The sequence below is a fragment of the Alexandromys fortis genome, unplaced genomic scaffold, assembly GCF_014885135.2.
Source record: "Alexandromys fortis isolate MF-2015 unplaced genomic scaffold, M_Fortis_MF-2015_v1.1 scaffold_133, whole genome shotgun sequence".
Lineage (NCBI taxonomy): Eukaryota > Metazoa > Chordata > Mammalia > Rodentia > Cricetidae > Alexandromys > Alexandromys fortis.
In genome coordinates, this window is record NW_026068030.1 from 516,635 (window position 1) to 542,053 (window position 25,419).

Genomic DNA, 25,419 nt, shown 5'->3' on the forward strand with positions numbered 1-25,419 from the left:
GACCCAAAAAGAGGAACATGGGATGTACTCACTCATAATTGGTTTCTAGCCATAAATAAAGGACATTGAGCCTATAATTCGTGATCCTAGAGAAGCTAAATAAGATGGTGAACCCAAAGAAAAACATAGAGGCATCCTCCTGAATATTAACCTTCACCAGGCAATGAAAGGAGACAGAGACAGAGACCCACACTGGAGCACCAGACTGAAATCCCAAGGTCCAAATCAGGAGCAGAAGGAAAGAGAGCACAAGCAAGGAACTCAGGACCGCGAGGGGTGCATCCACACACTTTTCAGTTATTTTGATCAGCATAAAAGAAATATTTGTCTTCATGTACTCTGCTTGAGTATTTAGGACTCTCACTTCTCTAGGCCAACATTGTTTATAAGCCCACTGTGAATATTAAGTAAATTTGAGGCTACACAGTTCTGAACAAAAAATTATAACTAATAAAATTAAATGTTTGAGTATTTGTATTTAGTTATATGAAAAGTGTTATATTAGGAATACATTTTTTCTATTTCTTTGTCATAGAAAAAGAGCATTTTGTTTCAATTCTCTACAATAACTACTATCCGGATAGGGTAAGGAATCTTGAGATACTTTAAATATGAGTCAACAGAAGTAATCTTTTGACACTGAAGAGATGGTCTCTAATGTCAACAACATATACCTAATTTCTCTATAATATTAAGGATTTCAGTTTTCTACTTTTGTCTAATCTAATTGAAAAGGTGAAAATAAGATCAAGATAATAGTTTTTAAATACACTTAAGAATAATTATATCTCCGACTCACAAAGAAGAAAATATCTACATAGATGTAATAAAATAGTAGTATTTAATTTTCAGTAATCAATAGCTGGTTATTAATTTATTATAGATAATAGTTTATAGTGTTACATTTCAATGACATCTTTCATGTAATTCTTGTTTTCTATAGTTACATTGTTTCCCCTGTGACAACCACAATTCATAAAACATAGGTGTGAGACTCTTTCCTTTTTGGTACTTAAATCTAAAGGAGAGTCAAAGAGAAGTGTCATTTTTCAGAACCATGTTCAGAATGATTAATATAGATGATCTACTTATGAATAAACAAAGACAGCTCAAATTATATTGAGAATGTGATTTGAGGTTTGCTCAGTGTAAAGATGCAGAAGATAGAAAATGCAAACAAGGTTTTTGTTTTTTTGTTTATAGAGGAACATTAAATATCTGCCAACAGAGAAGAGCAGAATCAGGATGATACAGGGAAGAACCAAAATATAGACTTGCAGGGGAGCATGGTCTCAACAGGGCTGACAGTTGTTATGTTCATTTTTCAAAACTGGTTACCTATGCTAGTAGAATTCTGACATCTCTATTTCATAGAAACAATGTAAAAACTATCCCCAGAACTCTGTCTTTTTTATGTTGAAATTATGGATGTGTATATCAATCAAAACAGGTTTGAGAATAGCTGCAGGAGCACTAAATACTAGAGTGGGTTTAATCAAGGCTTAGCTTTTGAATTTCTAGCATTTAGATAAACAGACAGAGTACTAGCAAGTACTGTTTTATTCTGCACCCCGAAGTCTCTGGACATGATTCACCCTTGTCATAGGACCATTAATTTCTATTGGTCACTGAAAGTGGAATGCAGATTTTCAGGGCTTAAATGGTTGATTTTAGCAGGACATAAACTCAGAAAGTGAATGTGAAACAATGGGCAATGTTGTGTGCAAGAGGAAGTGAGAATTAGAAAGATAATTATACACAAAGATTCCTTGTCCCCAAATGCCCATGTGCCTGCTATAATGAAGGGATGGATAAAAGCCAAGAGAATGGCAGACAAGGGAAATAAACAAAGGGCTGAAATCTTGAGCGTGACCAACATGGGGTTAACAGGCAGCCAGTAATCGTCACTAAAGAATAAGCAGATGACCTGGTTCCGTCACTAGTTCAAGAATTTTGGGTTTCCAATTAACGTGAACCCATTAGCAGCCCATTCAAAAGACAGAGAGCTTCTGTATTCTACAGATAAAACAAGATGAAGCTCAAAGAGACCAAGTAGATTCTTTGACACTCTATAGAAGAAAAGAAATGTAGATCAGGCAAGAACTAGTAAGCACTGATGCTCATGTTCTTCCTAGGATGTGTGTCCCTGTTAGCCATCCCCAAGAAGACAGGGCTGCGGTAGAGAAGGAAAGGTGTGTGAGAGGAGCATGGTAAGTCAGGGCTTGAATGATTAAATGAGTTCTTTCTTGGTATTGAATGTCCGTCTCTGTTATTTCTTATTGCATTTGACTTAGTCTTTTTGATCTGGTATAAGCAATGCTATGTGGAATATCTTTTCTCAAACCTCTTTTAGTCATTGTGTGTTCCTTTATTTAAAGCTAGCTTGTTTCATATAAATAGCATATTGTTGGGTCTTTTTACATTGGTTCCTTTATTTAAGGCTAGTATGTTTCATATAAATAGTATATTGTTGGGTCTTTTTACATTGTTGTCCTATCTATTTTTTTCAGATTTGAGTGAGTGAATTTATTAATTTTATATCAAGCAAAAGAATAAATAAAAGATAGACAGAAGTAGGCTGATAGCAGTATAGCATCAAATCAGGTGTGTAGAGCATCCAGCATGATTGAAAGAGCAAACAAAAGTAATATCATCACATGGGGATTAGCAAATATCTACCAAAAATTAACTAGGGAGTATTTTTTTAAAAAGAGAATTAAATATACTGTCATTCAAAGTGATTATTGATGGATTAAAAGCCTCATTACTGTCATTTTTTCCAATGTTGCAGATCACTGGTTTGATAGCTCCCCTGTGATGTCTTTGAATCCTTTCTGGTTTTGGTCATGCTTCCGATAGAGGATCTTATTTCATTTGTTTTGTTTTTGGTTGCTTTGTTTTGAATTGTGGTTGTATAGAATGCTTTATAGCATTATACTTCAAGACAGCCTACTTCAAGCTGATGATAGTAACAGCGCTGATTGCATATAAATCTCTACATTTTATGCCTTTATATGTTCTTTTGAGAACAGAATTTGCTTCATTTTAAAATATATATTTTAATTTATTGTAAATTGTATTGCTTTGTGTCTTAGTTTTTATATCAATTACTAGGAACAAAATTGTCCTCAATTCTCTGTTACAACACTAGACTGTTCTGATTTTGGCTCTGTTTAACTTGTACTCCTGAATTTTGGATGAAACAAACCTGTTTTACATCATAAGCCAGGGAACAAAGAGGGAAAGGAGGAGGCTGTGATCCCATGTTCCTTTCAGGGACACACCCTTAGCAATCTGGGGGATCTTCTACTATGTTTCAGCCATTAAAATTTCTTCATTTCCCTTATGGAGCAAGTCTGTACTGTACATATCTTTAGGGAAGGGCATTTAGGTATAAAATATAGGAGAATTGAAACTTGAGTCTTGTTCATCATTTCTCTGACAGCCTCAGGCACAAATCTCTGTCTTAGAAACCAAGGTAGGAAAGTGAAGATATAAAGCTTCCAAAAATTGTCCTCCATTATCTGTAGTTGTAATTTAGCCACTATGAGACCACACATGTGCTCACAATTCAGGCTGATTCTCTTGTTCCACACCCAGGTCATCTCCACCATCCTAAACATTCAGTTGAAAGAGGGAAAAGCAAGCCTTCCATACTTATGCCTCCCACCTCACTGTGGTTGCCCTGTGCTATAGTATGGCCATTTCCTTCTACATCCAATCCTGCTCCAGCCCCTCTCTTCTTCAGTGGAAGTTGATTTCTCTGTTCTATGAAATTTTGACACCCATGCTGAACCCCATGATTTACAGTCCAAGGAATAAGGAGCTGAAGGGGGCTTGGCAGGAACTACTAGGACAATTCTTTGGGTTTGCATTAAGACAGAAAACCTGAACATATCATGAGCATCACTGGAGAAAATGGCTTTGCTTCTGTGTTCTGCTTCCAACGCAGATATGACAGTCGTTGCCATGGAGACAAAGATGGAGCTGACGTCTCTCGACTGGTGATGTTCTGCAGGAGGCTGAGTGACTGTGCTGGGGTGTGGGTGTATTTTTATGTCACGGCAGAGTGTACAGCAGAGATAATTACAGCTGTGATATGACTTCCTGCACTTTATCTCCACTCTATGACTGATAGCAATTGATTCATTCTATTGTCTGCAATTATGCACCTGATTAGTACTATGTAGGATGAGGCCCACTTTTGTTAAAAATAATTTTTACTCAGTTATGGAAAAACAATTTTGGTGTTTCGATTGAGAACAAAATCAAACTGTACTTTTACATTTTAAGACTTCTTTGAAAATAACATGGAAGTCACATGCAATTGCATGAGTCAATATGGCAAAAAAGGTATTTTTTACAAGGCTGACTAAAATGTTTTTGTGTGGTTCCCATTACTTATGTGCTGCTCGAGTATACAAAAAAGTAAAGGGAGAAGGGTCCAGTGAAGTCTTATTTCATTTTGATAAGGAGATAAGTAAAGGGTGTTTGCATATGGAGTTATTACTGCCCACAGAAAGGCTGTGTTTCAGATAATATCACACAGCATTCAGTTTGAGAAGAATTTTACTGAATATATAATAGTTTTCACATACATTCATAAAAATGGCACATTGTCCTCCATAAATATGTGTACTTATTATTTACCAACTGGAAATGAAACAAAAATTATCAAACAATTTTTGATTTCTCAAGTGTTCACCTTTCTCAGAAACTTAGGAAATAATATCAGCTATCTTAGACACTAAATGATATCTAGAAAATCAGAAATATTATTGATCTAAAGAAAGCACAAGGTAAGTGTCTTGACACAGAACTCTAGTGTGAAAAATTTAAACTTCATGTAATTCAAAGACCATTTGACATGGACAGATTATTTTGTCTCAATAAATTGAGAAGACATTGAATTTTAATCACAGATACAGGTGAAAGGCTTGCTAGAAAATGATCAGAATAAGGAAAGAAAAAAGCACCAAGCCAAACTTCTAAATTAATAATGGATATTGAATAAAGAACTAAATATTGATGGGGAAGAATAGAGGGATGGAGAGAAGAGAGAAGAGAGAGAGAGAGAGAGAGAGAGAGAGAGAGAGAGAGAGAGAGAGAGAGAGAGAGAGAGACCCCAGCTGTAATTAGATTACTAGATTTGATTGGGAATCTCTGTTTCTTCCTTGATTCCTAGAGGCTGACCTCACCACTGGGGTAATAATTGAAGACTGAGTATACAAAGTGTGGCATATGGATGATGGAACTCAGCAATGAGTGCATGAGCAGGGGGGATATATGAACATGTGACTATTGAGACGATAGACAGTTGGCTAACAGCATGGCCAGGGAGATGAAACTGTTGCTGAACACTGACTGTTGATTTTGAAATGTAAACAGTATTATGAAAATGTACTTAGATGTTCATTGACAAACTTCTCTCTCACACACACATGTAACTTTAGAGTGTGAGGAACAGCTCTATGGTTTGAGATGATAAATAAAAGAATCCTAGCACCAAGGATGAGAGCTGACCTGACTCACCAGGCAGGCATGCAGGGTGATTGCTCATCAGACTTTCACATGAGGACTAAAGTTCAAACTCGGACTGTCAGAGAACACCATAAAACCCCACGGATCAGGCTTCTGTGACCCTGAAGGAAAAAACAAAAACAAAACGTTTTCAATGGTGGGATAGAGGTGAATATCTTTCCACGGAGACAAAGCAACATGGAAGTCTTTCTCTTGAGGGTTAGGAGTGGTGACAGCAATTAAGACTAATGGGGTTCCTGGGGAGGGGGACTCTGTCTGCCTCACATTGTTAATGTAGCCACAACATTATTTTCTGAGATCTGGGGGTGAGCCAATTTGAAGAGACTTGCGAACTTTCTCTCCAAAGGTTTCCCCATATTTTAGATAAGTCTCAGGTGATTTCAGAACCTCAGAGCACAAGGAGTCAAAGACTCTTAAACTCTATCATATAAAATTGTCTTGCAAAATAGAGATTAAGTTTCTCTGTTTTTATTTTTTTCTTTTTGACAGAAAAAAAAAAGCTTTGAGGACATTCCTTCTGAAATTGGCATATTTTCTTTTTATTGAAAATAGATTTTTCCCCTCACATAATATATCCTCATTACAGTTTCCCCTCCCTCTACTTTTCCTAATTCCTCCCTATCTCCCCTCTCATCTAGATCCACCCCTTCTGTCTCTCATTGGAAAGCAAATAAGCACTCGGGCCTGTGACTCAGCAAGACAGGCAAGTGTCCTGGTCTGTGTACTGTCAGGAAGCTCTGTAGTCACAGATACAACCAGAAAAAGCATGATGAACAACACAAGAAAGCCCTGAAGACAAACCCTTTGGAGGTGCTTCTCACGCAAAGAGAACTGTACTGGGAAACCAAACAGATGAATTCCACCGTCAGGAAGTGCGTCAGTGTGCAGCTTATCAGGAACAGAAAGGTCACAGAGTTTGAGCCCAAGGGTGGTTGCTTAAACATTGCTGAGGAAAACCATGAGATTCTGGTTGCTGGATTTAGTCCAAAAGGTCATGCTGAAGGTGATTTCGCTGAAGCCCAATTTCAGTTTGTTAAAGTAAGCAACGTGTCTCCTTTGTCCCTGTACAAAGACAAGGAAAGACCAAGATCATAAATTTTGACCATGAAAACATAGTAATAAATTTTCATATTCTGAAAGGAAAGAAAACAAACAGTCTCCTAATGAATAAAATAAATCAAAGTAAAATAAAACAAATCTAACATACCTGCATTGGACAAAATAAACAAACAGAATGAAAAGAGTCCAAGTAAAAGCAGGAGAAACAAACTCAACCATTTGCGCACTTGAGAATCCCATAAAAACACCAAATAGAAAGGCACACACACACGGGGACACACACATATGATTTACACACATATAAACTCTATACATACATGTCTATATGATCTATATATGTATGATCCACCATGGTCAAGTAGGCTTCATTCCAGAGATTCAGGGTTAGTTAAACATACAAAAATCAGTCAATATAATCCACCATATAAACAAATTGAAGGATAAAAACAACATGATCATCTCATTAGATGACAAAAAGACTTTGACAGAACCCAACACCCCTTCACAATAAAAGTTTTGGAGAGATCAGGAATACAAAGGACATACTTAAGCATAATAAAGCAATGTACAACAAGCCAATGGCCAACATCAAATTAAATGGAGAGAAACTCAAAGAAATTCCACTAAAATCAGGAACAAGACAAGGTTGTTTACTCTCTCCATGCCTATTCAATATAGTACTTGAAGTACTAGCTAGAACAATAAGACAAATAAAGGAAACCAAAGAGATATAAATTGGAAAAAAGAAGTCAAAGAATCATTACTTGCAGACGATATGATATACATAAGTAACTCCAAACTCTCTACCAGGCTACCAGGAAACTTTAACAACTGATAAATACCTTTAGTCAAGTGGCTAGATACAAGATTACCTAAAAAAAAATCAGTAGCCCTCCTATATACAAACAATAAAGAAATTTATTTCTGAGAAAGAAATAGAAGAATCAACACCTAAAACCTCAAATAATAAAAATATTTTGATGCAATGTTAAATAAGCAAGTGAAATACCTGTATAACAGGAACTTCAAGTCTTTGAAGAAAGAAATTAAAGCTATCAGAAGATAGGAGTATCTCCCATGCTCATGGATCAGTAGGATTAACAAGGTAAAATCAACCATTTTACCAAAAGCAATCTATAGATTCAATTTGATCCCAACATAATTCTTTTCAGATCTTGAAAGAGCAACACTCAACTTTATATTCAAACACAAAATCCCAGGATAACTAAAACAATTCTTGACAATAGAAACCTTCCAGAGGCATCACCACTGCTGATTTCGATTTCCACTACAAAGCTATAAAAACAAAAACTTCATGGTATTGACATTAAAACAGAAATGTGTGCTGTGCACATGGTTTTACCTTGTAAAGATTTATTTCTTGTACTTGTTTAATAAAATGCTAATTGGCCAGTAGTCAGGCAGGAAGTATAGGTGGGACGACCAGGCAGAAAGTAGAGGTGGAGCAATGAGAACAGGAGAATTCTGGGGAAAAAAAAGGTCAGTTTGCAGTCATGACTCAGCCATAGAGGAAGCAAGATAGCAAGATGTGACTGCCTTGCCAATAAAGGTTCCAAGTCACGTGGCTAACACAGATAAGAATTATGGGCTAATATAAGTTATAAGAGTTAATAAGAAGCTTGAGCTAATAGGCCAATCAGTTTATATTAATGTAAATCTCTGTGTGTTTTCTTTGTGACTGAATGACTGCAGGACCAGGTGGGACAGAAACCTCAGTCAACGATTAAACAATCAAATAATTCAATGCCTACTGTAAAAAACCATACTGTTCTGGTTGATGAAATGGACCTGGGGGATTAGTCAAAAACTCCAGTAGGAAATAGGAAACATATATTTTGGAAGACTTCTATAAATGATCAAAGACCAAAGCTAAGAGTGTATATAAATGACATTGTAATTGAGGGATTACTCAACAGAGGTAAGAATGTGACTATCATTACTTCAGAATCTTGATACCCAGATTGGCCTCTTCAAGAGGCAGATATTCAATTCCTAGGAATTGGAACCCTATCTCAAGTAAAACAAAGCACAAGGTGGGTTGAATGCCTAAAGCCAGGACAGAAAGGAAGGCTGAGGCCATATGTAGCTAATATTGCATTGAATTTATGGGGCCATGACCTATTGCAGCAATGGAATATCCAGGTTAGCATTCCTGCAGTGCCCAACACTTATGTTTCTGGGAAAGATATTATAAATTATTGTAAACAAAGATCACCAGCTATTCAGGCTGTACAAGAACACAAAGCAACTAGCAAACCTTCAGAGGTACTAACAGCCTTGACTTTAAAACGGTTAACTGCGAAACCCATATGGGTTAAACAATGGCCTTTAATGGAAGACAAACTGCAGACTTCAGAACTGCTGGTACAGGAGCAATTAGATGCTCAGCATATTGAAGAGCCAACCAGCCCTTGGAATTCTCCTGTATTTGTTGTTAAAAAGAAATCTGGAAAATGGAGAGGGGTGACAGATTTAATATATGTCAACAAGATTATAGAACCTATGGGCCCTCTACAGGTTGGAATTCCTCTGTCTTATCTATTACCAAAAAGATGGCATCTTATAGTTACTGATTTAAAGGATTGTTTCTTCACCACACCTTTAGAAGAAAAGGATCAAGAAAAATTTGCTTTAACAGTGCCTACTGTTATTATTATTATAATTCTCAGCCTACTAGGAGATACCAGTGAATCATCCTCCCACAGGAAATGTTCAATAGTCTCACCCTGTGCCAAAATTTTATAAATCAGCCATTGGAAATAATGTAAAGCAATTTCTTTCTTTCTTTCTTTCTTTCTTTCTTTCTTTCTTCCTTCCTTCCTTCCTTCCTTTCTTTCTTTCTTTCTTTCTTTCTTTCTTTCTTTCTTTCTTTCTTTCTTTCTTTCAGGTTTCTGTCTCTTCCCCGCCACTGCCTCCCATTTCCCTCCCCCTCCCCCAATCAAGTCCCCCTCCCTCGTCAGCCCAAAGAGCAATCAGGGTTCCCTACCCTGTGGGAAGTAAAGCAATTTCTTAAGTCTATAATTTACCATTACATAGATGACATTTTGTTATCCGACTCAAATGCAGATACTTTAGAAAGAATGTTTAAAGAAGTAAAAATCATTTTGCCTAAATAGGGATTACAAATTGCTCCTGAAAAAATACAAAAATTCTGGGAAAAGGAAAGATTCAGTCTACAGTCATTACACAGATGCAGAGAATACAAGATGTGATTGCCTCACCGAAAAGGTACCAAGCCATGTGACTAACTCAAACAAGAATAATAGGTTAATGTAAGATGTGAGAATTAATTAATAAGAAGCCTGAACTACTAAGCCAACAAGTTTATGATTAATGTAGACCTCTGTGTGTTTCTTTGGGACTGAATGACAGTGGGACTGGGTGGTACAGAAATCTCAATCAACAAATGTGGATCAATGGAACTGAATCAAAGACCCAGACATAAATCCACACATCAATGGACACATGATTTTTGACAAAAAGTCAAAATTATACAACGGAAAAAAGAAAGCATCTTCAAGAGAAAAGCATCTAGAAGAGTGTAAATAGATCCTTGTCTATGACCCTACACAAAAGTCAAGTCCAAGTGCATCAAAGACCTCAGCATAAATCCAGATGCACTGAACCTGACAGAAGAAAATGTGGAAAATAACCTCGAATGCACTGTCACAGGAGATACTTCCTGAACAGAACACCAATAGCACAGACACTAAGATCGGCAATTATTACGTGGGACCTCATGAAATTGAAAAGTTTCAATAAGCAAGGAATATTGCCAATAGGACAAAACGGCAACCTAGAGAATGGGAAAAAACTTCACTAATCCCACATTTGATGAAGAGTTGATTTTCAAAATATATAAAGAACTCGAGAAACTAGATATCAACAAGCAATCCAATTAAAAATGGGGTACAGATCTAAACAAAGAATTCTCAGCAGAAGAATCTCAAATGGCCCAGAAATATTTAAGGAGATGTTCAACATTTTTAGACATCCATGAAATGCAAATCAAAATGACTCTGAGATCCCATCTTATCACCTGTCAGAATGTCTAAGAGAAGAAAACACAAATGACGAATCATGCTGGAGAGGATGTGGAGCAAGGAGAACACTCCTCCATTGCTGGTGGGAGTGCAAACTTGTACAGCCACTTTGGAAGTCATGTGGTGGTTCCTCAGAAAAATGGGAATCAACCTCCTACAAGATTCAGTTACACCATTGTTAGGCATAAACCCAAAGGATGCTCATACCACAAGAACACTTGCTCAACTATGTTCATAGCAGCTTTATTTGTAATAGTCAGAATCTGGAAACAACCTAGATGTCATTCAACATAGGAATGGATAAAGAAAATGTGGTAAGGGGCTGGAGAGATGGCTCAGAGGTTAAGAGCATTGCCTGCTCTTCCAAAGGTCCTGAGTTCAATTCCAAGCAACCACATGGTGGCTCACAACCATCTGTAATGGGGTCTGGAGCCCTCTTCTGGCCTGCAGGCATACAGACAGACAGAGTATTGTATACAAAATAAATAAATATTTTTAAAAAGAAAATGTGGTACATTTGCACAATGGAGTACTAGTCAGCTGTTAAAAACAAGGATGCCAAGAATTTTAAGATAAATGAATGGGACTAGAAAAAAAATCATTTTGGAACTAGAAAACTCATCTGGAGTGAGGTAATCCAGACCCAGAAAGACAAATATGGCATGTACTCACTCATAACTGGACACTAGTCATAAAGGAAAAGATAACCAGCCTGCAGTCACAACCCTAGAGAAGCTAGGTAACAAAGAGGACCATAAGAGAGACATACATTGATCCCCCTGGGAAGGGAAAATAGACAAAATCTTCTGAATAAATTGAGAGCATAGCAAATAGGGGGAAAGGGAGAAGGGGAGTGGGGAGAAGAACATGAGGGAATATACAGCTGGGGTAAGGACAGAGAGAAAGCGAAAGAAAGGAGATATAGTAGATGGAGTCATTGTGGGGTTAGAAAGAAATCTGGCACTGGGGGAACTCCCAGAAAATCCACAAGGATCACCCCAGATAAGACTCTAAGCAATAGTAGAGAGGGTGCCCGAATTGGCCATGCCCTGTAGTAAGATTGATAACTACATTAATTGTCATCATAGAACCTTCATCCAGTAACTAATTGAAGCAGATGCAGAGATAAACAGTTAACCACTGGGCTGAGCTCCAGGATTCCAGTTGAAGAGAGGGAGGAGCAATAATATAATCAAAGGGGTCAAGGCTAGGATGGGGAAACCCACAGAAACAGCTGACCCAAGCTAGTGGGAGCTGGACTCTGGACTGACAACTGGGGAACCTGCATAGGAATGACTAGGCCCTCTGAATGTGAGTGACAGTTGTGTGGCTTGGGTAGTTTGTGGGGCCATTGTCAGTGGGACCAGGATTTATCCCTAGTGCATGAACTGGCTTTTTGGAGCCCATTCCCTATGGAGGGATACCTTGCTCAGCCTAGATACAGAGAGGTGGGCCTTGGTCTTGTCTTTGTGATGTAACAGATTTTGTTGACTTCCATGGAGGACCTCATGCTCTCTAAGGGATGCATGAGAGGGGGGGTGGGCAAGCAGGTGAAGGGGAGGGAGGAGGAACTGGGGTTGGTATGTAAAATAAAAAAAAAGATTGTTTTAAAAAATTCATCTTGAGTGAGGAAACCCAGAGTGATAAAGACAAACATGGTAAACAGAAAGTGGATATTAGTTGTAAAATAAAGGATTTTAAGTGGACCAAGAGCAGGTGGTGATGAGAGCAATAGTGATCAGGTGTGGGGCATGGAGGAGGTGAGTGCTGAGGGGAACTCCATGGGGGGCATTTCAGGTCATGCTGAAGCTTGGCACAGGGAAATCGCTCAGAAGTCTATGGGGAAGACCCTATCTTAGACTCCTAGCAATAGTGGATAAGTAGCCTGAAGTGCCCTTACCCTTTGACCAGATTGGTGCCAGGCCAAATTGCCATCAAATAGGCATCATCCAGCAACTTATGGAAACAGATGCAGAGGCCCACAGCCAAGCACAGGCCAGTGTTGGGGAGTCCTTCTGGGAACAGGTGAAAGGGGTATAGGAGTCAGAGTGGCCAAAGACACCACGAGAAGGCTCATAGGGACTCACAGAAACTGAACTGACAACCAGTGAGCATGCATGAGACTGACCTAGGTACTCTGCATATGTGTTGCAATTGTATATCTTGGTCCTCTTACTGGACTTCTAACAGTGGGGATAGGGGTTGTCTCTGACTCTTTTATTGGCTTTTGGGAACCTACTTTTCCTAAGGGGTTGCCTGGCCCAGCCTTAATACTTGGGGAGGTGCTTAGTCTTATCATCACTTGATATGACATGTTTTATTGTTACTCATAAGAGACCTGCCCTTTCCTGGATGGAGATGGAAGAGAAGGGAATTTGGGAGCTGAAGAGGAGGAATTGAAGAGAAAGACTGGGTGGAGAGGAGGTGGGAGAGGAGGCTTCAGCTGGAAGGTAAATTAAATAGAAGAATAAAAAATATGTGTATTCAAATAAAAAACTCATGAAACTGGAAGGTTTCGTGAAGGTATACTACATATATACATACATACATATATATATATGAACTACTTATGTATGCATATTATCTATTGTGGGTTTTTTTGTTTGTTTGTTTTTTGAGACAGGGTTTCTCTGTAGCTTTGGAGCCTGTCCTGGAACTAGCTCTTCCAGACCAGGCTGGCCTCAAACTCACAGAGATTTGCCTGCCTCTGCCTTTCAAGTGCTGGGATTGAAGGCGTGCGCCACCACTGCCCAACTATCTATTGTGGAAAAGGAGACAAGAAAACAAATATAAAGAGCATAAAATAAGTATAAAAATAAAAGATAGTTTTTTTTTGAAAAAGGAAAAACCTTGTCACAATGTTGTGAGCCAAGGTGCCCCCAAAGTTACTGCTGAATTCCTTTTCTTTTGGTCATCTATTCCTGAGCACATAGCTTATCCAATAGAGTAGTTTGTTTTTTCCAGAGAGACTCCCTTTGAGGAAACTACATTTTCCTATGCATGTTGTTATTAATTGGAGTGTGTCTGGGTTAGGGATGGGGCATATATTCACTTCTCCACTCATCTCTAGGGTCCCGTATGGTGCAGACCTATGTAGTCCCCGTGCATGCAGCTCCAGTTTTTGTGCATATATGCACCGACCATGTTGATTTCAATGGCTTTGTTTTCTTGCTATACTACATCCTCTCTGACTCTTACACTCTGTCTCGACAATGAGGGGAGGGATATAGGACTGAGTGTTCCAAGGTCTCTCACTCTCTGCATAAGGTTTGGGCCTCTGTATTTGCTACCATCTGCTTCAAGAGGTAGCTTCTTTATAGTAAAGATCTTTTCCCATTCTGTTTATTTGAATAAATTTCAACAGACTAAGTGATGTCTGAATTCCTGACTTTAAAACACCAAATATTAATAGCAAATATAACCAAACTATTGTCTGAGATTTAGCATTAGAAATATGTTTATTGGATTTCAAACCTTGAGTTTCTTTATTTTATTTTTAAAAAGGAAACAAACTATCTTTTTTTTTCATTTATACAAATCCCAGTTCCTACTCCCTCTTCTCCTCTCATTTACTTGACCTTCCCCTCCCAACCCCCCATCCACTCTTCAGAGACGGTAAGGCACATTGCTTTAAGGAAGGTTCAAGGTCCTCCCTACTATATCTAGGCTGAGCAAAGAATTCATCCAAAGAGAATGGGTTCCAAAAAGCCAGTAGAAGCAATAGGGATAAATCCTGGTGCCACTGCCAGTAGCCCCTCAGTCTGCCCCAGTCATACAACTGTCACTCATATTCCGAGGGTCTAGTTTGGTCCTATGCTGATTCCTTCCCTGTCTGGCTGGAGTTGGTAAGCTCCCATTAACTCGGGTAAACTGTATCAGGGGGTGTTCCCATAAATAGTCTTGACCTCTTTGCTTATATTCTCATTCCTCCCACTCTTCAACTGGAGTTTGAGAGCTCAGTCCAGTGCTCCAATGCGGGTCTCTGCCTCTGTTTCCATCAGTTGCTGGATAAAGGTTCTATGGTGATATTTAAGATATTCACCATCCTGATTACAGAGCATGTCAAGACTGGGCCTCCTCTCCCCTATTGCTTAGGGTCTTAGCTGGGGTCATCCTTATAAATTCCTGGGAATTCCTCTAGAGCCAGGTTTCTGCTATCCTTATAATGGCTCCCTCAATCAAGAGATCTCTTTCCTTGCTCTCATTTCTGTCGTTCCTCCATCTCAACTCTCCCCTTCCTTCAAGTTCTCCTCATCTCTCCCCTTCTCCCCTCCCTTTCACCCTCCCTACTCCCCTGCCGCCATGCTCCCAATTTTGTCAGGTGATCTTGTCTGTTTCCAATTTCCAGGTGGTTCTATGTATATTTTTCTTCGGGTTCACCTTATTTCTTAGCTTCTCTAGGATCATGAACTATATATAGGCTTAATGTCCTTTGTTTATAGCCAGTATCCACTTATGAGCGAGTACATACCATATTCATATTTTTGGGTCTGGATTACCTCACTAAGGATAGTGTTTTCTAATTCCATCCATTTGAATGCAATATTCAAGATGTCATTCCTTTTTACCACCAAGTAGTATTCTAATGTATAAATGTGCCACATTTTCTTTATCCATTTTTTTGATTGAGGGCATCTAGGTTGTTTCCAGGTTCTGGCTATTACAAATAATGCTGCTATGAACATAGGTAAACAAATGCCTTTGTAGTATGATTGAGCATCCTTTGGGTATATGCCCAAGAGTGGTATTCCTAGATCCTGAGGTAGGTTGATTCCCGATTTTCTGAGAAATCGCCATACTGATTTCCAAAGTGGTTTCACATGTTTGAATTCCCACCAGCAATGGATGAGTGTTCCCCTTACTCCAGATCCTCTCAAGCGTAAGCTATCATTGGTGTTTTTTATCTTAGCCATTCTGACAGGTGTAAGATGGTATCTTATTTTTATTTTGGCTTTTATTTCCTGGATGGCTAAAGATGTTGAACATTTCCTTTAGTTTTTTTTTTTTTTGTCATTTGAGATTCTTCTGTTGAGAATTCTCTGTTTAGCTCTCTACCCCATTTTTAAAATTGGGTTATTTAGCATTATAATGTCTAATTTCTTGAGTTCTTTGTATATTTTGGAGATCAGTTTTTTTGTCTGCTGTGGGATTGGTGAAGATCTTTTCCCATTCTGTAGGCTGCCTTTTTGTCTTATTGACTGTGTCCTTTTCTTTACAGAAGCTACTCAGTTTCAGGAGATTCCCTTTATTTATTGTTGCTCTCAGTGTCTGTGCTACTAGGGTTATATTTAGGAAGTGGTTTCCTGTGTCCATGCATTGAAGACTAATTCCCATTTTCTCTTCAGTGTGATCAGATTTATATTGAGGTCTTTAATCCATTTGGACTTGAGTTTTGCGTATGGCAATAGATATGGGTCTATTTTCATTTATATACTTGTTGACATCCAGTTATGCCAGCACCATTTGCTGAAGATGCTTTCTTTTGTCCATTGTGTAATTTTAGCTTATTTGACAAAAATCAGTTCTTCATAGGTGTGTGAATTAATATCAGAGTCTTCAATTAGATTCCATTGATCAACCTGTCTGTTTTTATATCAATAACAAGCCATCAGAGAAGCATCACCCTTCACAGTAACCACAAATAACATAAAATATCTTGGGGGTAACACTAACCAAAGAAGTGAAAGACCTGTTCAACAAAAACTTTAAGTCTTTCAATAAAGAAATTGAAGAAGCTACAAGAAAATGGAAAGATCTCCCATGCTCTTAGATCAATAGGAACAACATAATAAAATTGGAAATCATACCAAAAGCAATCTATAGGTTCAATCCAATCCCCATCAAAACCCCAACTCAGTTCTTCACAGGCCTTGAAAGAACAATGCTCAACTTCAAAACCAGGATAGCCAAAATAATCCTGTACAATAGAAGAACTTCCAGAGGCATCACCATCCCTGACATCAAGCTCTATCATAGAACTACAGTACTAAAAATCTTGACTTTCTTAATGTTCCGTTTTTAGAAGAGGAGAGGAAAGGATGCTCATATAGGAGGAGTTGTGTTCTTTATAAGGAGCCCTTGTGCAGAGACATGGAGAGTATTGCTTAAAATTGTGCGGCATAGAGATGTAATGTTAGCAGACAATTCCAGAACAAGGAAGCAGGAGAAGCTGAACTCAAACTTCACCTATATTATCTAAATAAATGCCCATCTGTTTTTTAAAGATTTATTTATGATGTATACAGTGTTCTGTCTTTAGGCCAGACTGGAGGAGGGCCCCAGATATCATTATAGAAGGTTGTGAGCCACCATGTGGCTGCTGGGAATTGAACTCAAGACCTCTGGAAGAGCAGTCAGTGCTTTTTTCCACCAAGTCAGCTCTCCAACCTTGCCAATCTGGTTTTCACATGAAATTTCATAGTTGTATAAATGAATTTCTTACTTTTCATTCTTTTTTTCAGATTGCAGATATTTCTAACTAAAGAAGTTATAGAAGGGCAGGAAATGAAAAAAGGGAAGATAAACGTAAAACAGTAAGTAACTTTATGATTGAACTAGTGAAAGGAAAATATTTGAGTTGTTATAATTGAGAACTAGATTTAAATCTTAGCAGAAAATATGAGTTTCCATGTAATCAGTGAATAGATTTACTTCGCTGAAAAAAGATTTATTGAATAATGCTTGATTTCTAAATTGCCTGTATTGTGCCATGAAGATGTTTGTCTAAAGCATCTTGGACTTTTTTTTTGCCTTTGTTTCTTTGTCATAGAGTACACATTTAGTTCTTGAAAAATTGCTGCAGTGAGTAATTACTAGATAATTCTCAAAGGCACATGAAGATAATTTTCACTAGGGCCAAACAAAGGTAATTATTTCTTATTCATTTACCTGACAAATAAAATGTCTGTTTTCTACAAACTCGTGGCTATGGGCCACATACTGGAGCATGCCAACCCACCTACCAGCAGCCACATTCTTAAAGAAAACTGACTCTCCTTCCCCTAATGACCATCAACTGTCATGTTGATTAGTGTGATCTTGGGCAGGAGTTATGGAACTTTGGTTACTGTAAATTTGTGAGTTCAGTGGTCCTTTTATATCAAGAAGTCAGTATTTTCTCTCTGGTCTCATATCCCTCTGGATCTTAGAAACTCTCTTCCCTATCACCTGTGATGTTCCCTAAGCCTTGGGAAGAGGGGTGTGATAAAGATATCAGAGGAGACCATTTTCCTTAGAATGTTTCAAGAGTCCTTTCCCTCCCCTATTCTTTTTATCCTGCATTATTTCTTTTCTTTTTTCATGCCAGGGATTAAACTGAGGGCCCCATACATGGTAAGTACAAGCTTTACCCCTCAGCTGTGCTCCTAGTTGCAAAGCTTTTCTTGGTGTATCATTTACTACATTATATTCATTATGGCCACAGTGATCATACCTCCTATTACAATTTTTAAAACACAGTAAAGGAAAGTCCTTCCTTCCTGATATTCATATCTCAGTCAGTGAACCACAGGTGTCTTATTTCAACATGTTCTGTTTGATGAGCTTGCACAGTTTAGTTTTGAGCACACTGATAAATATTAAAGAATGTCTAAAACTGTGTTATTTGAGGTACGGCGAATATGTGGATACTGTGTTTCTGCAAAACAGGATTTTGTTATTTATCATAGCAGCATGGAGGATGCCTGGCAAACAGGAGAAATGCCTGCAGTTGGATAACTACTGACCAGAAAACATGATGTGGAGTTGTGGAGGAGGGAGAGCTCAGTAAAATTGATATGGTCACCATGGTCACTGCTCAACCCCAGTGTGCTCTTGATGCCAGCTATGGGCTTAGCCTTGACTCACTGGCTTTTTTTGGTCTTGTTTATACAAGTAAATAGAGCAATTATTTCTTCCATTCTATACTTTGTTTTTTTTTTAAATGTCAGTAGGAAAAAAATCACAAATTTAGGGTGATCTATAGAACCTACAGATTGTCTATAGCTGTAAAGACCAAGCTCTGGCTTCCTAACTGGAATGGTTTGTCATGAAGTCAGTATTTGGACCCTCACATATTATTCATAGTGAAATAAAGAAAGAAACTCAACTATATTTTGATGGAAGATGAGTACAAAGTAATGTGGCGAAACTATTAACTAGAGCTGTGTGAAAACATCTAGTCAACACGTTTCTACCATTTGTGTTTTCAAATGCAGGTTTTATATATACAAATGAATGAAGATAAAAAGAATATTTGTATATTAATTATTTTTAAACCACAGTAAAATTTTCCTTAGAAATAAATAGCAATTATAGTAGATTAAGCAAAATATCCAGAAGGTATCTAAGTGTGAGAAACTTATTTCAGTAAAAATTATCTGTCTACAATGTGTAGCATCATAAAATTAGCAAAATAAATAAAAACATAGGAACAGATTATGAATTATGTAGAAATCTTTCAATGATAAACTTAATTTCAGAAACACTTAAAAAGTATAGATATGTTTGCACATGAAAACTATGTCAGTAAATTTGTGTTTTGAATGATCAATTTGGAGTATAAGATATAGCCTTTTGTCTGGGTAAAGATTACGTGAAGGATATTATCAAAAAGTCATGTACTCCATAAGAGACAGTCATGATAATATGTGAAGGTTTGAAGAGATATGTAATACATGACAAAGGAAGGAATTTTTTATTATTGTCAAAAATAAAACACAGTTGGGAAGGAATCCAGTGTGTAGGGAGATAAATGTTGTCATTGGTGAGAGATTTAGAAAACATTCATTTAAGTTGTTTCATTTATTTTAGGGAAAACTCAGAGATTTTTGCAGAGTTAATTGAACTTGAACTACACAGTTTAGATAATAATGATAATAAGATCAAGAGGTCTCCCAAGAAATAACTGAAAAGAATAAAGTACAAGCTCTGAGAACAAAATCTTGGGTAATACTCATTTGTGCCCAGCAAAAGAAATAAAAGAAACTACCTCTAACAGAAGAGGAAATTAGAATGGAAGCTGAGCACAAGAGGAACATTGGATACAGTTGAATATCATTGCTTAAGAATAAAGGATTACTAAACAAAGATAGAACAAAAGTCTATGGATTTAATGATTGCCTGTCAACATGAGTTTTGAATTTGTATAAGTTAATGAGTAGAATTTTGCATGGATTAGGCGTTAAGTAATAGGAAGTGAATCTGGAAAGTGGATCCTATCATGAGTTACTGCTAATTGTAGCATACACACATAACAAATATTCTTTTTCTGAACATAGATTTGCATATACATATTTTCTATAATGAGGGAGAAGTTTGAAGGAGACAGTTTGTACTCCAGAGCAAAGAAACCCAAGGTTGATAATGAGAAAGAAGAGAAAGGATCCTGAAGGAGGTGGAAAGCAGGAAATCAAGATGAGTTATTATAACTAATAACTGGTACCTGCATGTCCAGGAATTCTCTGTATATGCTCACCTCCCAATCTTTATTTCACAAGTGACCACTTCAGCCACCTAGATTATACATGTATGTATGTATGTATGTATGTATGTATGTATGTATGTATGTATAAGCAGTTTGCTCCAGGCCTTAGAGAGAAGAAGCTGCAAGGGTACAAAGAATATGAGACTCATTAATAATGAGACATGGCATTAGTGGAGCTGGAAGTAGACAAAAGGAGCACACTAATTGAATGCTTGCATGTCTCCAGACAGCAGGACAGTGCGGCAGGCACCATTCACTAGCCAATGTTCCACTTTGGCTCTGGCACTTTTCCTTTACTTGCTCTGCAGTTTGAAATGGGGAGGGAGATTCACCCTGAAATCCCAGCTTCTGGCAGAGGTGGTGCTGAGTGATCTGTAAGATTAACAGAGAAAATGCCCCCATCCAGCCCAGATTACTACATCATCAACACTCACCTGTTGACATATTTGTTCCTGATGAACTGATTTGTGAGATTTTTAGAATTTACATTCTAGACTGAATGTCTTTTAAAATCAGTTAGATGTTTTCAGTCTGCTTGAGGTTTTACAAAGCAACAAGGTAGGTGCGGGTGGAAGGACCAGGACTGGGCAGCAAAGGAGAAGCTGTCAAAAGCAGGTCAGGTTGTGAGGAGGACATCAGAGAGAAGGTGGAAAATATGAGGTTGTCTGGGTTGGGTATGACATACAGATTTCTGGAACTGGCTGTTCTCTTTTGTCTTTTGTCTGATAAGAGGGTTATCAGACAGTGGCGACTTTGTCCTCCAGCTCAGAGACCTTCCTCTGACCACTCTTCTCTTTTCCTGTCCTCAGACTCTTCTCCTCTGCACTGATAAAGGGAATGTCAGTGAATAGCCAGGCACACAGCCATAATGAGCCAATTAAAAAAGTTCAATATAACACATTTCTGTTTAGCATTCATATTATGACATAATAGGTTACTGAAAAAGCGCTTGCCCAGCAAAAGTAATGTGGGAATGTCTGTTCAAGTAGGCTCACAGGAAAATCTGTACTTTATTCTTGTCTGGGTGGTGAAGACTTAAATATTTGCTTTTTTTTTTTTAGATCCTGTAATCATCTACATTCTTGTTTTCTTGGGAGCAGATAGGATATCTGTTTTTAGGAAATTTTTTAATTTGGTTTCTGTGTGAGTGTTTTGAATACAAGCATGTAAGGACACCATAAGACCGTCATGTCTGGTGCCTGCAGATGTTGGAAGGGTTTGGAGCCCCAGGATCAGGAAATACAGATGGGTTGTGAGCTACCATGTAGGTGTTGGAAACCACGTCCTGACCCATTTCTTGAGCGCATCTTGAGGATAGATTCTTAAGAACAACATATTATAAGGGTGAAAAGAAAAACCACATTCCCTTCCCCAAGTTAAATAAAGGGTGAAAAGATTGAAGGCTTTCAAAAGAGACCATTGGCCCAACTGATGACATATGGGTATATTACACAAGTGAATCAAAAGCATTCTTTTCTGTGCTGATGAGCATCTGTTTGGCTTTCACTGTAGACTGACATTTTTCAATGGGAACAGACAACCAGACATGGGCTCATGAATTTATCCTCCTTGGCCTGTCCAGTAACTGGGACACTCAAGTTTCCCTCTTTGTCCTGTTCTTGCTGATGTACCTGGTGACAGTGCTGGGGAACTTCCTCATTGTTCTTCTGATCAAACTGGACAACAGACTCCACACTCCCATGTATTTCTTTCTGACCAACCTGTCGCTTGTGGATGTGTCCTATGCCACAAGCATAGTCCCTCAGCTGCTGGCTCATTTTCTTGCCACACACAAAGCAATCCCATTTCTGAGCTGCGCAGCACAGTTATTTTTTTCTCTGGGCTTAGGAGGGATTGAATTTGTCCTACTGGCAATGATGGCCTACGACCGCTATGTGGCAGTGTGCAATCCGCTGAGATACTCTGCCATTATGCATGCAGGACTGTGTAGTAGGATGGCTCTTGCATCTTGGGTCAGTGGTTCCGTCAATTCTGTAATGCAGACTGCTATCACCTTTCAGCTGCCCATGTGCACTAATGTGTACATCGATCATATATCCTGTGAGCTCCTTGCTGTGGTGAGGCTGGCCTGTGTGGATACGTCTACCAATGAAGTTGCTATTATGGTATCTAGCATCATCCTCCTGATGACTCCATTCTGCCTGGTTCTCCTGTCCTACATCCAAATCATCTCCACCATCCTAAAGATCCAGTCGAAAGAGGGAAGAAGGAAAGCCTTCCACACTTGTGCCTCCCACCTCACTGTGGTTGCCCTGTGCTATGGCATGGCCATTTTCACCTACATCCAGCCTCGCTCCAGCCCCTCTGTCCTTCAGGAGAAGTTGATTTCTCTGTTTTATGCAATTTTGACACCCATGCTGAACCCCATGATTTACAGTCTGAGGAATAAGGAGGTGAAGGGGGCTTGGCAGAAACTACTGGGACAGTTCTCTGGGTTCGCATCAAAACTGAAAACCTGAGGAATCATGAGCATCACTGGAAAATAGGCTTTACCTCTATTCTGCTCCCAACTCAGATATGACAGTCATTACCATGGAAACAAAGGTAGATCTGCTGCATCATGACTGGTGATGTTATGCAGGAGGCTCAGTGGCTGTGCTAGGATGTGTGGTATAGGTGTATTTCTGTGTCAGCAGAGTAGACAGTGGAGCTAAGCACCGCTGTAACAGAGATAACACCATTTATCAGTCTCAATTTTTATGATATGACAATTAAAAAGAAAAAAGAAACCACTAACCGTTTCAATTTGTTGCATTGTTGAAGTCATGATCCTTTTCTGGAAACCTACCTTGTACACAAAGTATCCTGTACATGCATGTGTGTCAATGCCTTTCAGAGAAGATTATGGTGTATCCAGGGAACCAGAAATGCATTTCCATGTTGGTTGATTCAAATAATGCATGATCTAGGTAATCAGAGGCAGTCACCATTTGGAAGAAACATTTGTTAAAGCTTTTAAGATGCTTCTGAGTACAGTCATCTACATGCAGCATTAACATTCAGTTAATGCACTTCACTGCAGAAAGGTAAACTGAGGCTCTTACCTAACCCTTAAAGGGAGTTAATCAAAGGTTTTTACATACAAGGATACAACTGACCAACAAAACATTAAAATATTAATAGACCACATTCAACTAATTCCAAAGAGAATTTGTTGCATATATAAAAGGTGTCAATGTAAAAAATTGGATTGGGCTAATTGCTAAGAAATTGACAAGGCCTTTCTTTCTCTAAATGTAAAAGCATAAATAACAAAAATTACGATATAATTATAAGATATCAATGACAATATTTGTTTGTCCTTTGCCATATTCAAAGAAAGAGAATACATATATACTACCTGCATTTCACCACCACAGAGGAAGACGCAGTAAGATGCTGTGTCTGCTCAGATTTGGCTGTTTCTCTTGGACACATGTTTGTGACTTTTCTTGGTCAATTATTCCATGACATCTTTATTCCTAAAGAGCTCCTCCCTCCATTTTTGAAGCCTTTATGTGAAGGTCATTTCAACTTTTCTTTCTCAGGAAGCAGAAATACTGAAGACATTGGTTATATACTGACAGATTATCACAACAAAATTTTATCTGTTATAGTTACATATTTTTCTTTTTGTTTATAAGATGAAATGTTCTCAATGGATTAACCCTTGGCTAAATTAACTTTCATGAGATGCCTTAGGTGCGTGTGAAAGGCATCCCCAGTGGGAGGTGAGAAAGTATTGTTGTTTCATTGAAAAGAGGAAATGGTATTATAATAAAAGTCATTAAGTATTTTTCAAAAAGCTTGGGCACTTTAAACTAAAAGTATATCTAAGAATTACTAATCATGAACTGTCACTTGGGGTTTGTCTTCTTCTTCTTCTTCTTTTTTTTTTTTTTTTTTTTTTTAGGTTTTTCAGGACAGAGGTTCTTTGGAGCCTATCCTGGAACTAGCTCTTGTAGACCAGGCTGGCCTGAAACTATTGGGGTTTTTCTTTTAAAAAGCACAATGTATGCAAAAATTATTGTTCAAGCAAAAAATCTCAGTAAGTCAGAGGTAGGGCAATAGTTTACTATGTCTCTGAAAATACTTTAAATTATATTTTTTTCTCCTAATTCCCCTTTCTTAGCACTGGGATTATTTTTCAATAGCACTCTTAGTTGGATTTCCTGTTTAGCCTCTGTTTTTTTAATGGCCCACTGAGGGAGTAGAGTTTAAAAACACTCTTCAGACTCTGTATCACTTGTTATACTCAGAAGCTTTATTGGAGTCAGTCTTTTTATTTTCTGGAAGTAACAACTGTGAACCATGAGAATTGGGGTCTGGAAACATAGCAAGGGGCTTCAAAGTAAGGAATAAAGGACTGACCCACAGACAGATGGTCAGGAAAGTGAAGACCAGGTTGGGGTCTGTACCACCTGCAGCCTGCATCCTCAGCTTGTTTATTAGGCACAACACAAGATGGGGGAGTGCTACTCTCCAGAGGAGGTCTCAGTAGATTAGCAGTCTCAATTGATAAACATCAGGGTAGGGGAGGAAGCAGTAGTCAGTTTATACACACAGTGATAAATTGTCCATAAACACTCTTACTCTAGTGCAAGAGATTTGCCATTCTTCTTGAGTCTGACTCATGTGGGGAAATGGTTTTGATGATTTACATGGGTCTTGTCTGAGAGATCCATAAATTCTAGAGGAGGGGAGTGTGGATTTAGAAACAAAATAGGTAAGAGATAACAGATAGAGTAGAGAGGGCACTCAGTGAACATTGTGACCTGCCTCATGTTTATTATTCAAAGTTCTTATATACCCCAATCCAAAAAGGGGGAGAAGGCAAAATACTTCCTTGACATGATACAAAGAACAAACAAAGTAATTTCCTCCTCCACATATCTCCAAACATTAAGTAGCCACACTCTAGGTCAACATATCCTTTTGACTAGGAAACACATCCTGCAGCCACACATTAGGATAAAACAGCCTGTTGTATAACCTTGAAGGAGCAAGAATAGGTTTGAATTCTCTGATCTCTAGTCAAGGAGGAACGGATCCATTTCTGTGGGTTCCACAGGGCCCAAGGCCTTTATTCTCATTGACATTACTGTGCCCTTGTAATACATGTTCACTAAGAATTTTGTTCATTCAGGATGTCCAATGCTCCCTACAAAGCAGAAGCCCTTGGATGGCAACAATCCTCTATCAAGAGACCCATGGTGCTCGATCTCTTCTTTCTGAGCACTACTGCAATTATTACATTGCTTAGCCTGTGGAAATATATATATATATATATTA

The 25,419-nt window shown here is 38.3% G+C and overlaps 1 protein-coding gene and 1 pseudogene across 1 annotated transcript; both read left to right on the top strand.

The window, feature by feature from the left end:
* The first annotated feature begins 3,899 nt into the window (after window positions 1–3,899).
* LOC126515109 (40S ribosomal protein S23-like) lies at window positions 3,900–6,636 on the top strand (annotated as a pseudogene).
* Window positions 6,637–21,653: 15,017 nt separating this feature from the next.
* LOC126515070 (olfactory receptor-like protein OLF3) lies at window positions 21,654–22,607 on the top strand. Its single transcript, XM_050164420.1, has one exon. The coding sequence runs from the start codon at window positions 21,654–21,656 to the stop codon at window positions 22,605–22,607; it is 954 nt and encodes a 317-aa protein (XP_050020377.1).
* The last annotated feature ends 2,812 nt before the right edge of the window (window positions 22,608–25,419 follow it).